Source organism: Tachypleus tridentatus, chromosome 6, assembly GCF_004210375.1.
Source record: "Tachypleus tridentatus isolate NWPU-2018 chromosome 6, ASM421037v1, whole genome shotgun sequence".
Taxonomy (NCBI): Eukaryota; Metazoa; Arthropoda; class Merostomata; order Xiphosura; family Limulidae; genus Tachypleus; species Tachypleus tridentatus.
This window is the reverse complement of record NC_134830.1, coordinates 169,382,228-169,399,252: the sequence shown is the minus strand read 5'-3', so window position 1 is coordinate 169,399,252 and position 17,025 is coordinate 169,382,228. Positions and strand designations below refer to the sequence as shown.

Below are 17,025 nucleotides of genomic sequence, written 5' to 3'. Positions count from 1 at the left end.
GCAAAAGACCTACTTAAACAACTACAATTTGTTATCTAACCATTGGACTAACTATAATTAGTTTATGGAAAAACACCATTATTTGACATTGGAGAACATACAAGTGAGACTGTTGGGAAACTTTTTCCCTCGCCTCACTCTAGTGGCTCAGCAGCAAACATATGGGCTTATAATGCTAAAATTTAACACAAAAATTCTGTTGTACGTAATGACAAAGTGTCAGGGAACTGTGAGTAAACAGGCTGAGCTTTGAACAATATCTAGAGATACAACATTTTAAAGGAAATGTTTGAATCTTGACATATTATATATTTGATAAAAGACAGAAAAGAAAATAGTATCACTATACAAGTACTGCAAACAGATTGGATAAAATACTGAAGATTGAAACAAACAGTAAGAAACAATGTGAAAAAAATCACATTTAATTAAAACGGATCTCAACATCAAAATATCTTAATTTACAATAACATTTGCATGCTTTGTACCCTGGAACGGTAAATAATAAGAATTGGAGAGAATGATTCAGAGAAACATTTCTTACAAACAAGAGAGATAGCTCAGGCTTGTGACTAAAGAATACAAAGATTTTCTTTACTACCTAAGGAGTTAAACCAGCATTGGTTACACAGCTGAAATTCTAATGATCTGACAGGTAGTTATGGCTAATAAATGACATTGTATGGCACAAAGGGAGAATCACTTCTTGTGGTCACCTCAATTGCAATTTATGTTAGAGAAATACAAGCTTATCTGAAGTTTACAGAATTACATAACAGACAAGGAACATGATTGCAAGACATTTATGTTAATGATTACTAATGTTGACGTGTGCACAAACTGGTAAAAGAGCAGCCCAAGAGTTGGCAATGGGTGGTAATGAGTAGCTGCCTTCCCTCTAGCCTTACACTGCTAAATTAGGGACGGCTAACGCAAATAGCCCTCGTGTAGCTTTGCGCGAAATTAAAAAAAAACAAAGAACTGACCCAGGTTATTAGATGAAAAATTCGGAAATGCTTTTTTGTTATTACACAACTGTGTCAAAACCAGTACAGAAGTCAGAGTTGTGAGTTTTATTTTGTTTCTCAACACGAAGGATGCACGGGTTTTCTTAAAACTTGTATTATAGTGAATTTTAATACTGATCTTGGTAGTGTTAAAGAAATGATGCGTAGGTGTTTATTGTTTGGCTTTAGTACTAAAATAAAACTGCAAGTTTCTAACGTTAATTGAATTTCCCAGTGAGGGCGATTTTGAAAGGTGTGTTTAGATTAAATGTGTAAGATTAAGTTTACCTCGGTGATAAAGCCAAATATATAACTTAAAAAACACTATTTCAATCCTTATATGAAAACTGATATAAGCTTAATGTAATATTTAGTAGTTGGTGTCGATTTTGTCTTAATCATTTGTCGTGAAGGTAATTGCACTATAGCAACAAAAGATATCACTCAACCGACGCGGAATGAGGCGTAATTTGAACGACTGTCATATGTGAAGAGTAGGGGGGTGAAAAGTTAGTTCAAATGAAAACATAGTGGATTGATAAAAGAAATTTATGGGAACTGAGTCTATTTTTCAAAGTCAAAGATTTCGCATCAGCTAAAAGTTATGAAAAAAGTTTAAATTTTAACAAAATATGGTAGTAAATATATTCTTTAGCCTATAAATCTAGAAACATGGACCCTGATAACTTTACTCTTTCTAATTCCACATACAACTTGTTCTTCTACAATATATATATATATATATATATAATTACCTGTTACTCTTAAACGAAGAACAAAGTACATATTTGATAAAATGAAATATTGATGTATTTAACTACTGTTTATATAAAAATGAATAAACGAGAAATCTCCAGGTTCATAAAAAATGTTTGTGAAACAATTCAACAGCAAGCAAATTTGTCACATAATTTCACACGAACGTGATGGCCTTCGATAAATAACACAGACAGAGCATTCGTAGCACACTGGCTAAATCTTAGAAGGACCTCTAATATTTGAAATACCCTCCCCTCAGAACAACAAAGTACTATATTTTTTAAAGTTTTTAATAACTTTGATTTCTGGGATTCTTGAAGTTTGGATGATGTTTGTTCTTGTAAGAAAGTGGACTATTGAAAAACATAGATCATGTGCAAAACAAGCTATCTGAAAACAAATTAACACAGATAGAATTAAAAATTTATTCGTGATCCATCTAGCTATGAAAAATACAGCTGCGTCTGCGATAAGTTACCAAAGAAACGGTTACCCAGCGGTAACAACTCTAAAATGACGGATTTGGCTTTACTGTAAGAAAAACGCATATTATAGGCACGTTATAAAATACTTATATATAGGTTCTCTCGATGTTATTGTATGAATAATGTTCATATTCCTTGAGGGTCGCCTTTAAATAGCTTTCTTATCTTTTTTTTTTTTTTGTAAATGTGAGACCATTTAAACTTTCCAAATTGATAATTGATGCGTTTAATGTTAAACCTCAAACATTAAACATATATGTATATTTATCATATACATATTCTGATATTAGGGCAAGAATATCTTCAGAAAGTGAAACAGGTAACGAATGTGATTTCAACGCTTGAAGGCCAATGAAATAGTGAAAACTTCTCGGTACTTAGCTGTGCTTCAAATACGAATATGTTCCGAAAATACTCGATTATCTTCGGCAGGATACGTCACGGGAGTCAAACGCATAAGCCAGCTATCAGAACAGCCATTGATCTTAGTGTGAGTAGTCGTATTACTAATTTTGAGAATTTAGCGGTAAGATGGTATACTGTGTGGCTTATAGGTGCCATAACAGAAGCAAGAGGGGTTCGGGGATTAGTTTCTTCAATTTCCCGTCTGACCCCGTAAGAAGAAAGATTTGGACGCAAAATATTAATCGGGCTAACTTCACTCCAACCAAATACAGCAGGTTGTGTTCGGACCACTTTGAACGAGACTGCTATGAAAAACATGTAGACGATATGGCTAGAATTGGGTATCAAGGAGGATACAATAAATTAAAACCAGATGCAATACCAACAATATTTTATAGTAGAGATGTATCAAAATATAAGTTCAAAAGAGCAGATGGAGATAACACTAAAGTATCAGTGCGGTCAACAATGAGATTTCGCCGACAGAGTAACAGGCCTCGGAGAGCGTACGGAAAAAGACAGCACAGTAAGGCGAGTCCTTGGTTTTTCTGTCTGTTAAAAGAAGTATATCAGTTATGTTTATTAAATAAAATGATAAAATACTTTTGAGAACGATAGGTTATCTTAATTATGACCCCAATTTTTTTCTTTTTATATGAGTTCGATATTTTACTTCAATATATGTAAATTCCCCTTCCCCAGTGTAAGGCCTTGGATAAAGGCGTCAGCGAAATTAAAAATAAAAATATTTTTCATCACAGAAAGGTATAGTTAATACAATGAACACTTACTTTTCTTAATAGGCCTGCTGTTCTGAGTCTTGGAATACACTTTTGTTGTTGTTGTTGTAAACACGGCTAATACTAACAAATTGTAACGTGCATATACTAATAATAAATTATGAGCGGGAACCCGTTTAAAATGGACTGCTACGATCAAATTTTGATAATATATGTAACATACTTACCAGTCAGATTTATCAAACTGTTCTCTATTTTATTTGTTCTGCGCCTGAAGACTTATAATGCTAAAAACCTGATTTCGATACCCGTGGTGCGCACGGCGCAGGTAGCAGCACATTGTGTAACTTTGTGATCAAAGAACAAACAAATATTCGTTTGCTTCAGTATTTTCTAAAGAATATTCGTACCTCGTTTACTATCGTGTCAATTGTTGAACTCCATCTTCACTTTCACTATAAGAACCAGTTTGACTCGTTGTGGGATGACAATCGCAGATCTTGATGTTGGCCTCCATCGATGTCATCGGATCACGTGACTTGCTAAATGTATCATTCCGACTCGGTTAAAGTACAGCAAAATATCGATGGGTTTGTACACGCGGTATTTTGACCTCTAGATTATCTTTGGTGGGGATTTGTGATATAGTGTTATTATATACCTTAAACATTACGTTAAAAAAATTGCACCGATTAATGTATTTTGCAGGAATATCATCAGGAAATAAAATAACTAAAAACACACAAAATATCGTGTATTTTCGTTGTGCAAAACATATTTTGGATCCTTGTTTCATATACAAGTTTTCAGCAAGACAACTAGTCTAAATGATGTATAGAGTTTGAAAAATATTATGGAATTATATTGGCATTTTGAAACTTCAAGTTGCTTTTCCATGTACGCGATATACTATCCTATTAATCAATATCGATGCAGATACAGAAATAGCTGGTAAACGTCACAAAGAAGCTCCACCCAACAACATAATACGTTCGTTCAGCATGTTTAACTTTAAATGTGTTTATAAAATTTTTGGTTGAAGATAAAAACAACAAACTTGCCTAAGTAACGGAGAAAATGAATTTTTAGGTATATATTTGTATGCTATATGAACCACTTTAGTGTCATAATATCTGTTCTGCTTTACAATTAGCAACAGGATCATCTGTTAGCGTTTTTTTTTTAGGCCTACAGGTTACGACTGTATAATTTGTATATTTTTTATTTTCTGTTATTAGTATGAAGACAGGGAGTATATTTGCTAGATTCATGATGACAAGAGACCCACTTGAAGTAAAAATGTATCTCAAGACGAACTGGTATGGGTATTACCACTTTTATTAAAGTATAATTCAGGTTAACCTGAAGATGACCTAAGAAGGTCAAAACGTTGTTCTCTACTTTATTTAATAAAAGTCTTAATACGTATAGCAGCCGTCTTGAGTTACATATTCGCTAGATTGTGAAGTTTCTTGTTATCATCACAGTGCTGTTTGCATTTTATTTAATATTTAGTTCGTCAATTGATGTTTTAAAATTTTTTGAACAAGTGTACCACATGTAATTCATTTTGTTTTATAAATTATTACTCTAATTTTATGTATATTTTAATTTCTTAAAGTTAAATCAAAAATTAAAGTAACAAATTTTTCAGCTACTAGTACCACAAATCAAAGAACAATTACATGGGGTACCATTTTACTTTTGGTTTAACCTTAACAAGTGATTTGTAACAGTATGTAATGTAATTCGTTAATATTTTTTATATGTACTCTCAAGAGAAAGTAAAAAAAGTACATAGAAATTATAATTTATCATAAATTTATATTTAATGTTTTCAGAATTTGGTACAGTGAGAGTTTCACAAACCTGACAAGTGAAAATATGTCAGCCTGAATGTTTTTTGAAAACTTAACTATAAAGTTCCTAAAGTGTTTTATGATTGAATGTACTTTGCACTGAAGATTGAATATGTCCAAATAATGTGATTGTTTCAACGTAAATATGTTGCAAATTGCAACCACCTTTATGAAATTCACCAACTTCAAGACATTTTGGCATCTGGATTTTAATAATTTTCATACTTTGCTTATTTTTTAAGCAATTAAAGAATTATTTAAAAATGAAAGCATTTTGTTATCACACTTGTCAGTTACAGAATATAGTGGTAATCTATGTCTGATTTGTATGTTCATTTTTGACTGAAAGGTTGGAGAAAGTAAACCTTAGTAGGCCTAAAAGAGTGCTTGCTAATGTAGACGTTTACCCATAGGTTTCCCTAAACAAATTTATTTATTTTCATCTAACCATTGCAAGTGTAGTTTTCTTTATGTATGTAACCTTCAGGCCGAGTTAGATTTTGAAGATTTTTTAAAAATTTTTTATTAAAAATTACCAGCAATATCATATCATTAGTTGTCTGTTTTTCTATTTACAATCACAGGATAAAAAACAAACTAGAAATATGGGAAAATTAATAGTGAAATAAATTTAGTAATTTGTGGTAGATGTGAAACATGAGAAAAACTGAATAAAGTTGCATTGAAACTGAGGGAGGGGGTAGAGGAATTGTAAGAGTTTTAAAAAACATTTAACAGACTGCAGGTGTGCACTCTCATACCAAGCTCACAATATCATGAGAAGGTTAAAGAGACTGTGGCTGGATTTTAATGAATTTGTATAAAGTTGAAAATACCTCCACATTATTTACTTAGTTAAGTATACTTTTGAAAGCAAAATGTTGATTTTACAATCGGAGAACATTGCACTAAGGCCAAACTTTGAAGGGTGGAACATGTTTGTGATATACTATTGCCACATGTATATATATCTAAATTGGCAAATGTTGTTTGTTAGGACCATTTTACAGAGGACTACTTTGTTGAGAATGTGTGGGTAAAAAGAGAGTTTTAATGTAGATGTCACTAACGTACAGTCTAGTTGTAATAAAATTTTTTTTTGTACAAAATTATATATCACCAATATCTTTACGGAATACAACAATCTATTTGCAAAGTAAAAACATTCTTATTTTTATCAATAAACACAGTTTAAGTGATGTCATAAAAAATGATGGAAAAGATAATACTGTTGCTTGGTTTCATATTTTTAAACCACGAGTTGATATAAAGGGTCTAGTGTATAAAAAATACAATAGTTTTGTAATTTTAATTTTGCATATATTTTTACATAACTTGAATATTTAAGTATTAATTTCTTTTATGTCTTCAGCCAAATATTACATCCAGTGCATGAAACAGTATTTTTATGAATTATGTCCATTAAATTTGAATTATTTAAATTAGCTGTATGTAGTACTCATTTAGACGTAGACCATATCGTTACATGATTAGAGGTTTGTTAAAGAGTTCTGAAAAAAAATTTGACTAAGAAAAAGCAGATGGAAAGAGTGAACTTCTTACATTTTTAACTTGTTACTGTGGTTTTCAAATATACATACACAGATTTCATGATATTATTTTAATGCAAAGTTATATATTGCAAAGTAAAATTATTTGTTATGGATAGTATTGAGTAAGTCCTAATTAGATCAAATAATGTCAAAGATGTTTCACTAGCTTACTGGAATGTTAAGAACTTTGTAGCCAAGTGAACAGTTTATCAATCTTTCAAGTGCTTACAGAGTATCATACAAAGTTAATATATATAAACAAAATAAAAGCTGGAAGATTAGTGGAATGTGCTGATCAATTATTTATCAAGCTCATTAATTAAATTCAGCTAATAGATTATTCAGATTTGAGACTTAACTAGTAGGAATAATCAAAAACAGTAATGATTGGAAACTGATCTTGGTCGGGATATTTTTGTGGTTCATGAAACTAAATGATAAACCCTACACATACAAAAGGGTTGAAGTTCATATATAACAACCTTTTTTTTATTATGATTGTGTTCAGAATTTCATTAAGTTACTTTACTATCAGTGTATATCAATGAGCCTGATATCAAAACATAGTTTATAATTCATATTTTATATTATACAAGGTTTATTTGCTTAATTTGAATAGGAAATATTTAAATCTCATTTACACCTCTGTTCTGTGGCAAGTGAAAGTTTTGCACTTTGACTTTTGACTTGTAGATTTTTTGCTCAGAATGTCTAATTTATTAGAAACACATATTGTGTTGTTATTGACAAACCAAATTTTATAAAATGTTAGCCTCCTATCTACTTGCTCTTCTGAGATATCACTATTTGTTCAATCCACACGGCAACCTTCGTGTCACTGTTTCTCAGTACATGTTTACAAATCTGTGAAATTGCTATTGGACATTTTTCTAACCAATAGAAAGAGCATGTTTTTCTTTACAGTATTTCTTATACGATAATTTCATTTTGGGGCCAAAAATAAAGAGTTTAGCTTGAGGTAATCACCATCTGCTATCATTCTTATTCTGGTCTGAGCAGCTGTCAAAAATTATAATCTTATTTATATGTTAGTTAAAAAGCCAGTTACGTTGTAGTTTTTTGGGACTTTCTGCGCTGATGCCTGGTAGTTTTTTTTGCTTTGTAAGATGTGTATTTGAAACCAACACAAATTATATTTGTGTGAGATCAACAATGTGTGAAAAAAAACAAAAAGCAGTATTATTAAAACATATTTCATAGTATAAGAGTGCCTTAGTGCTCATGTAATATATATATATTTATATTATATATTTTATATGAAAAAAATAAATTAAAACAATTAAAACATTTTTTGTGTCCACATGTTGGTGACATTATGCTGTTTGAGGTTGCATGATAAAGTTTAATCCATTTGTTTACTTTAAGCTGTCCTGCTGAAGCATTATTACTTTTCACAAATTGAGAGACAGTCAAGTGCAATAAAACCCAAATAGTGAATCATAACAAGTGTAGAAGGGTTAGAAACTGAGAATGTTAGGAGAAATAATTATCTCCTGCAGTTGTAACTGTTTTACATTCTACAGAAACACTAAAAGAAGAAAAGTATTTTTAAATTATTTTGTATTTTTAAACTTTTTATTTCTTTGTATATTGATGATTTTACCACAGTTAATATTAAGGTGGAGAAAACAAGAGACAAAATTGCTTTACCAGAAGAGAAATAAAAATCCTATTTTTGATGTTGTGTAAATTAAATATGAGAATTTTAAGATGAGAAGTATTTCCATTTTTAGAATGTAAATTGCCTTTCACCCCCTAACTGATTCAGAAAAGACTTTGTAAATTTACAGACAAATGTGATTTTTTGTGAACAGCTCATCTGTAACATTTACCAAAAACTTGCCAAATATTGTGAAAATAACTTAATACATTTAGAGATATAATATGTACAATGTCATGGTAACATAATTGTCATCAAATTGACTACACTCATATACATAGGGTAAAGCTGAATAGCCTCTAATTATTATTAATAATAATAATAAACCTCAGTGGAACTATTTTGATTATTTGGGTAAATGAAATTATCGGAAACAGTAATAATCAGGAGTATTTATTTTGATTATTTGCTGATTTTGTGACATTTATCAAATTAATAATAATTGTGATTATTTTATGTGAAAAAAACAATATCAGTTATACTGGGTTCATTGTCCAACTCTAATGTTATTTTGTATAATTGTAAAATAATTCTTTAGTTCATCAAAAATAAGCATTTTAATGCACATTTATTTTTATTTATGTGTATAAATTATTTATTCCAGGCTAAAATAATGGGCTATAAGCCAAAATACAAGAAGTTAAAACCAGATGCTGTGCCAACAATATTTAAGGAAACACTTAACCAAAAAGAGAGAGAACATAGCAAAAAGCAAAAGAGGAAGGTAGGATAAATAGGTGGTAAATTATTATATTGCTTATTACATTTAAGATTTTCAAGGCTAATATTAAATGTATATTAGCAAAGCAAAAATAGGGAAAAGGGTGAAGTAACGTGGTAAGAATGGGTATATGTAATACATAAGTTGTATATCAATGAGTAAAAATACATTTTGAAAACTGAATAGAAACAAATACTATGCATGGAATATCAGATTTCATAATTGCTCTGCAATATGTGTTTTCTTTCACAAATTTTAATGCAGTACCTTTTGTTTCATGAACGTTATAATATAGAATTGAGGGAAAAATGAGATAATTATACATTTTACAAATATTTCATTTATTATGATTATGGTTTTGCCAATAAAGGCATTATCAGGTATAGACTGAATTTTTTTGTAGCAGGGTTTATATATATATATTTGAACAAAGAACCAGAAATGACTTTGATATTCATCTTAAGACAAATTGGGAGGGGAAGGGGGCTTAAGTTGGTTTGGTCATTTAGAATTTTTTCTGAGTTTGTTTTTAGACATCTGCTTATATCTAAGATCTTCAGACTATCTAGTTTTTTTACTTTTTTCATAGATATGTAAAACTTTATAAATTTCTGGATCAGTTAGATGGGATCCAAAGGTTGAATCCATTTTCCTTAATTTCCAATTTCTGGAATGTTCTTTCAATTCTTGTTTCTGTAGAATGTCTTGTTGACCCATATCTACATTGTTGCAACCTTGACACATTAATTTTTAAACATTGCTGTTGCTTTACTTCTTTATTCTGTCTTTGTTGTTTATAGATTTCTTTGTTCAGTGTGTTATATAGCTCACCTTAAACTATTTCTTTTTGTTGTCATTTGGTAGAGTATGTGGGTATATTGATTTAAAATGTTTGGCTTTCACTTTTTTAAACAACAGTGTGTTTATTAACTTTGTGGTATAACCATTGTAAACAGCAGTTTTTTCAATTCAGTTCCAGTGATACAGTGTAACAAACTATGAAACATGGCAAGTTTGTGACATTGGATGCCATGAAGAATGTATTATGGTGTCACTGTAAGTCAGTTTTCTGAAGGTTTCAAAGGAATGTATGTCGTTACTTATGTCAGTATTTATGTCCACCAAATTAATGTTTCCATTTTCACCATATTCAATAGTAAATCAAATTTATTTTATGAATATTGAAGAGTTACAGAATTGTTGAGTTGACATTTGGATACTGTCACATCATCATCGTATCTATACCAATATTTAACGTGTTATTTTTGTCACTAAAGAATTTCGTCTGTAAATTATCCATGAGGAGAGAAGAGGCAACCCATAGCTAACCTGTCATTATTTTTATATACTTGGTCATTAAACTTGAAGTAATTCTGATCTAAGCAAATTGTCAGTATGACTTTTAATTGTTGGACTTAGACATGTTTTACTATTTCTATACCCATTACATCATGTACAATTTATTTACACTCACTAATACTGGTATACTGGTGAGCAGATGACAAACATAAAAAAAATAATTTTGGCATTAATCGGTATCTCTACATTTTTTATTTCTTCTCAAGTTACAGAGAGATTTTTAAAAACCAAACGTATGTGTAAAACTAGTTAGGTTTTTGAAAATATTTTGAGCTTTTTGTGCTATTTTGTAAGTGGGAACATTAGTATAGGAAACAATGTGTTTGATAAGGATAATAATTTTGTGTAGTTTGGAAAGCCCATACAGATGTGGTGGGTGAGGCTTCATAAAGTTTAAAAACTTAGCTTGATGTTTGTTAAGCAGGTTTTTACTTTTGTTCAATAAAGGTTTAACATTGTTAAAGGTTTTGAGTCTGTGTTTAGAAGCTTGAAATTGTTAGAATCAAGAAACTTGTTGATTTTTACCATGATAATATTTTATGAGTACAACAGTCATATTATCTTTGTCCACTTTTGTGATTACTAAAATGTCATTTTTAATCGTAGATTCTATAACCATTATCTGCTTAAACTCCTCATCTCCATGTTAAGTATCAGGTATCTTAAAAACTATAAAACCAAACCATATGTCACTCTTTGTTCTACTGGGATTATATATCTAAGTAGCCTTTTCAGTGTGTCATTGCTTAAAACTAAACCTACTTTAAGTATGTATTTGCTTATTGAAAAATATTAAACAGCATGCTCTTTATAAAGTACTGCTTACTGCCTTATTGACATTGCTTCAACATAATGTGTACTTACATTGAGGTGAAACTGAAGAGAACAGGAACATCTGTGAAACATGTTCTTCTAGGTGAAGAAATGAAGAAGTGTAAAGTAATAATCATTACTCAAAATAGAAGGAAAGTATAATGTTTATTAAATGATGTAATTTAGGTTGACAGGAATTATTGGCTGGTATTCATATAAACTGTGTACAAATATTAAATCAGATGCTTTGGCTTATAATTTCAATGAATCTTGCAGAAGTGGTTACACAATGCACATAAATCCATCTTCCAATCAGGTTACTGAGATGTTACTCCACACGACCATTTTCCGGGCATACACATCTGGTGTGTCAAGAGTTGGTGAAAGATGTTTCAGCTAAATGAGTTCTCACATGTGTGCTGGCTGTTACCCTTCCTTTGACCTGTGTTGGATGTCAGTTCCCAGCAGATCTGATGTCAGTTGTACCAGGATGCAGCATGTTTTCTTGCTTACATACACCTGGGTATTTTCCTCCTACCATAAGGTGAAAGTACCATATTCATTGCTGTCAGCTACAGAAGTTTGTCTTCCCTACCAATTTCCATTTTGAGGTGAAGAGATACTTGATCCTGTACCTGCTGCAGAACTGATGCACAGTTCCAGATACTGCCAAGTGTTAGATGAAGTCAAATTGCCTCTACAGTCTGTCACACCAAGGAGTCCTGTTCATTGGCCATAAATATTCTGGGATTTTTATTGGTTTGTATGCCTTTTACGTTTGTGACACTGTAAAATAAAGATTGAAGAGTATATCTGGGTCAGATATGGTGAAGTCTCCTGGTTTCTCTTTTGGTTCCACACCTCTTGGCATATCTGTGGGCAATTTCTAAAGAGGATATTTTTCCATCAGTCCTCCACTAGTTCAGTGTGAGGTTGTAGAGGTAAGATATCATATTGGAAGTTAGTATTTTCTTCCATTGAAAATGTATTTCAGATAGATACTTACTTCTCACACTTCCCACTCCACCTCTCTACTTTGATGATATATGGTGTAGATCGTTTGACCAATCTTGAAATGAATAATGAGTGCATATGTGAAGAAGGTATTGATTATGATGGAAGCAATGTTGTGCTCATGTTGATGTACAGCTGCTGCATGATCATTTGCATGTGGATATGCACAAGTGGGAGATGGAATGCTGGTGGTGTGTGTTAAAGATATTTGCTGATAGAAGGCAGTGCTAGTTGAAAAAAGTTATTTTGTGAAAGGAGGTATGTATTGGAAATACATTTTTAGTATTGAAAAATGCTAACTTTCAGTCAGTTAAAATTTGCATCTGCTGCCTGAAACCTCTGTTTTCATTTTATCATAATATGTGGTCTAGAAATTGTCTTTATTATCCTGACACCAATATGTGGTTGTTTATATGAATGGTGTGGAAATGTCTTTCTTTTCCTGACAGCTGTGTGTGAGTGTAATATGAATAGTATAGAGATGTCTTCCTTCTCCATCAGGCATGTTACAATGGAATTAGGTTTAGAACTAACTGTCAGTACCTTGTTGTTAAAAATGCTTGGGTTTTGATGCAGTAGGTGCATCCAACACAATAGAATGTTGAGCTTTGCTAAGTAACAGTGGGTATTTTTTTTTCTTCTGTATGCAACTGTTCCTTGTAGTTTTACTCTTCTTCCGAATATTTCTTTTAATCAGTTGATGGAGGAAGTCCCATTTTTTGAGATTCTCTCTGAAAAAGAAACATTTCTGTTTTTAAGTCACTTTTTCTCCAGTTTAACCATTCAGCATATATTAAGACTGACAAACTGATGTTGATATTGTTATGGAATTTTGGAAATTCCAAAAAATAAAATTTCTTATAATGCCCTCTTGGTAAAAAGCAATGTTTTTTGTGTGTGATTAACTGTTTAAGACAGAGAGGTATTTGGCTATTTTATATATATATATAACTTTACAATACTGTCACTTTTGTTGTATATCATCACATTAACTTTACTTAAGATCCTTTTGTCAAAAAAAAAAAAGGTACAGATTAACAATGAGTACAAGTTATGTGATATTCCATGGTAGCACAAAGGTTTAACCAGTGTTTAGTGATGCATTTAGTGCCTCTACCAATTGATTTCTGATCATATAGCTCAAATTTCCTGAAACACATAAACTTTCTTGCTTTCAGAAGTATTTCACAAAAGTTGTTTATGAACTAGCAAGTTTGAAATGTGTATTTCAACAAGGTTTTGGTCTGTGTTCTCACTACTATCTATCTGCATTATATTTTTACTTTTGTTGGTATCCTTTCAAGGTACTTTCAGCATGTAAATTGAATTAATCGTAATTATCATTTCTTGAAGAAAACAATGTTTATCTTTCACTGTTATTCATTTTATATAAAGGGGTTCAAGTAGCTCTCTACATATAGCTTTATAAATTAGATTTTACACAAAACCAGTAATGATGGCTTTGTAATAAGGACATTGTCTCTACTTAAAGGTCAGTTTATTTAGTTTGTATTCTTAAGACAGATTTTGGCATAAAATTATAAATTATTGTTATAATATATTTTGTTTATGAGCAAAAAGAAAAGGTTCTATGGGAATATTTTTAACTTGCAAGAAGAACTCATCCAGAAAGAGGAGTAACCCCCAGAGTGGGAGGAAATAGAACTACCATGGGAGGGAGAAGAAATTGTTCAGAAAAAGAACAAAACTTTTCATCAAGAGTTTTCCAAAGCTTTTCATATTGTTTCATTAAACAAAGAAGAGATTAAAGATCACGTTATTTCAGCTATTTGTAATGACAAACTACACAAGGTAATTTCCGTATGCGCTTCTGATGGGAGCAAATCCAATTAAAATGATGCTTTTGCAGGTTATTTTTAATATTTATTGCAATGTAATTATCTAACATTGTGAATGGAAAATGTTTAGCACAGTTTCCTGTGCTATTGTAATAAGTGTTAAATTCTTGTTACTTGAAATTCTTACCATATGCTATTGTATCAAAAGTATTGTTGAATTTTGAAATAAACATTTGTATGATCTGTTTTGCTGGATGTATTTTATACATTCTTTTAAACTTTTAACACTATGTATGAAATATTGTTTGAGAGCATCTACAAATTAAAAAAACAACATTAAAATAGCTGTACACCTTTTCATGTTTTACAAACAGATCAAAGTCTTCTTGTCCATTACAATTTCATAATTGATCCTAGCATCTTATCCAGAGCAGAAACTTGTTTTCTGGTAACTGCATTTACATGATTTGTAAATAGTTTAGCTAAACATCACTATAACTTTAGCTTTATTGGCAGAATCTCTCAAAAATCACCAGTTCCTTATGCATATTTGCATTATCATATTGAGTAATTTGTTATCTGAAAGAGATAAAAAAAACAACAAAAAAACAATGGCTAACTACTTGTATTTGTAATGTAAAAAATTATTTTAAAAATTATTAGTAATATTTAAAGATTCATCACTGGCACATTAACAAAAGGACGTTCTTATTTGTCCATGTCCATTCATCCCAACCTTATGAACAGGACATCCCAAGATTGGAGTGATGGACTTTGAACATACTTAACAGGTATTACATAGAGTTCTACACATGATTAATCTTTGGAGGTCAAAGCAAAAGGTCACTGATATTTAAGTCCACTTCAGTCTGAAGACTAGATTGATGGAACATGACTAAACTTTTACCAAAAGAAATGCAACATCTAATTTGGGTGGGGGGCTTAAACATACAGTTTAACAATAGTTAATATTTTCAACAAAGAGTCTAAATTATCGTCTTTAAACCAAACATAGAAATATTAGCAAAACGTTTACTATTTATTAGTTTCTTCTATGTTTGAATAACAAAAAGTGTATACTTTGAGATTTTTTATTTAAAACCTAGCCATGACCAACAAAACACATGGTAGTTTTCATGCCCTTCACCTGAATTTTTCCTGTTTTATCATCTTCCCAAGTACCACTTAAAGTTCACTTTCTAGCCATCATTGTATGTCAGGTTTATAAGTCCTGGTCAATTTGAGAAAATTATATTCAGTCGGATAAGCTTGTATACATGTAACTTTATTTAATAAAACTTACATGTCAAATAAACGATAACATAATGGTATGTATAGTAGTGTACAGGTATGAAACTGTTACGAGAGCTTAGTGTATGATAAAGTTTAATGACTTGAAAGGAAAAACTTGCATAAGTAAAGAATAATATCTGTACTAAAGAAAAAAGTTGCTAAAAAGTGTTTATAGCAGTTAATAAAACGAACCTAAGCAAATTTATTTAGAGTTGTAGTGAAGACTAACTTATTTGAGTATGTACAAGTATCTGAACGTGTGTTTACAAAGTGATAAGCCTATGATTTTGGACAAACTGCTCAAAATTATTTTAGATCTAAGTAATTTGAGGAAGTTTTTAGAATAGTATTTACTGTACTGTTTTTTGGTTTTTTTTAGGAAATTACATGTGGGTTAAGTGTTGTTTGTGTGAAGTACCTCGCACATAAAAAAACTTAAAACTGAAGACAGTCATGATATGGTAACAGTAACATTGTGCCATCATATAGGATACTTGCTGCATTAAAAAGTTTGACTAAGCAAAAAAACAGACAAGGTGATTTCAAATCAAATGTTTGGCATGCAGTCTGGACTCCTTGATAAAGGCATTTCTAATGATATGTGATTTGTAAAGTTTGATCAAGAAATTTGTGAAAAAAGTTCTAGGAAGACAAATGCAAGAATATTATTTATATAGATACATTATTCAAAATTTAGTTTGTGCTGGTCAGATGTATATCATATCAAAACATATTAGTACAGGTATTTGTGAAACTTACAATAGTTGTTATAAAACAAAATTTAACATGTGTAATAAAAAGTATTCTGTTTATTTTAGTTTTTAGATAATCATTTGGTAGTTGACAACTATCAATCCATCTTGATGATCTTGTGTAGTACTTTTGAAAGTGTAAGACATTTTTCAAAGTTTTCCAGACACTATTTCAGTCATTGCTGTTTCTGTAAAACTTCTGCCACTGATAAAGTATAAAACCAAAACTATGTTTTTGTATTAATTGTGATTTACAATTTTTTTCTTTCTTTTATCTTTCTGCCATTATGTGGTTAGAAAAATTCTATATTGATGTTATACTTCATTTTTCAACCTTTTAAAAAGAGTTCAATGTTGTTTATGAGGTAAAGAGCCAAAGACTGAACATAGAGCTGTAAATGTGGCCTAACCAGTAACCGATGTATACAATGGCATTTCATACCTTTTAGATTTGCTTTCAGTATTTCTGTAGATAAACCTAAAATTCTATTTTCCTTTCCACTAGCAACAGCACATTGCTTTTGATGGCTCATGAGACTGATAAAATGGCACCAAGATAATTTTTTCTTTCATGACATTGTCATTGTTATTCCCATCAGAAGCATAATTCAAATTGTGATTTCTCACATTAGTTACTTAGTATTTATTGTAATGAAAAGCAATTTGTTGTTTATTCATCCAACTTACCAACTAACTTAAATCCTTTTATAAAGCAGTAACATTTTCCTTGCACCAACAACACCCAAACATTTAATGTGGTTAGCACATTTAAATAATCTATTGAC

At 30.8% G+C, this 17,025-nt stretch overlaps 1 protein-coding gene across 7 annotated transcripts in view; it reads left to right on the top strand.

Moving 5' to 3' along the window:
• The first annotated feature begins 2,672 nt into the window (after window positions 1-2,672).
• The window catches only part of LOC143254425 (uncharacterized), a 40,702-nt gene continuing 26,349 nt past the window's right edge, over window positions 2,673-17,025 (top strand). For 3 of the 7 annotated variants that reach the window (XM_076509573.1, XM_076509577.1, XM_076509572.1), the window contains exon 1: window positions 2,673-3,182. In XM_076509573.1, coding sequence (XP_076365688.1) covers window positions 2,783-3,182 — 400 coding nt within the window. In that variant the 5' untranslated portion in view covers window positions 2,673-2,782. Of the gene's footprint in view, window positions 3,183-3,813; window positions 3,987-4,331; window positions 4,486-9,093; window positions 9,214-10,183; window positions 10,267-17,025 lie in introns of those variants that run through there. The other 4 variants (XM_076509575.1, XM_076509574.1, XM_076509578.1 and 1 more) reach the window with 4 other exon arrangements.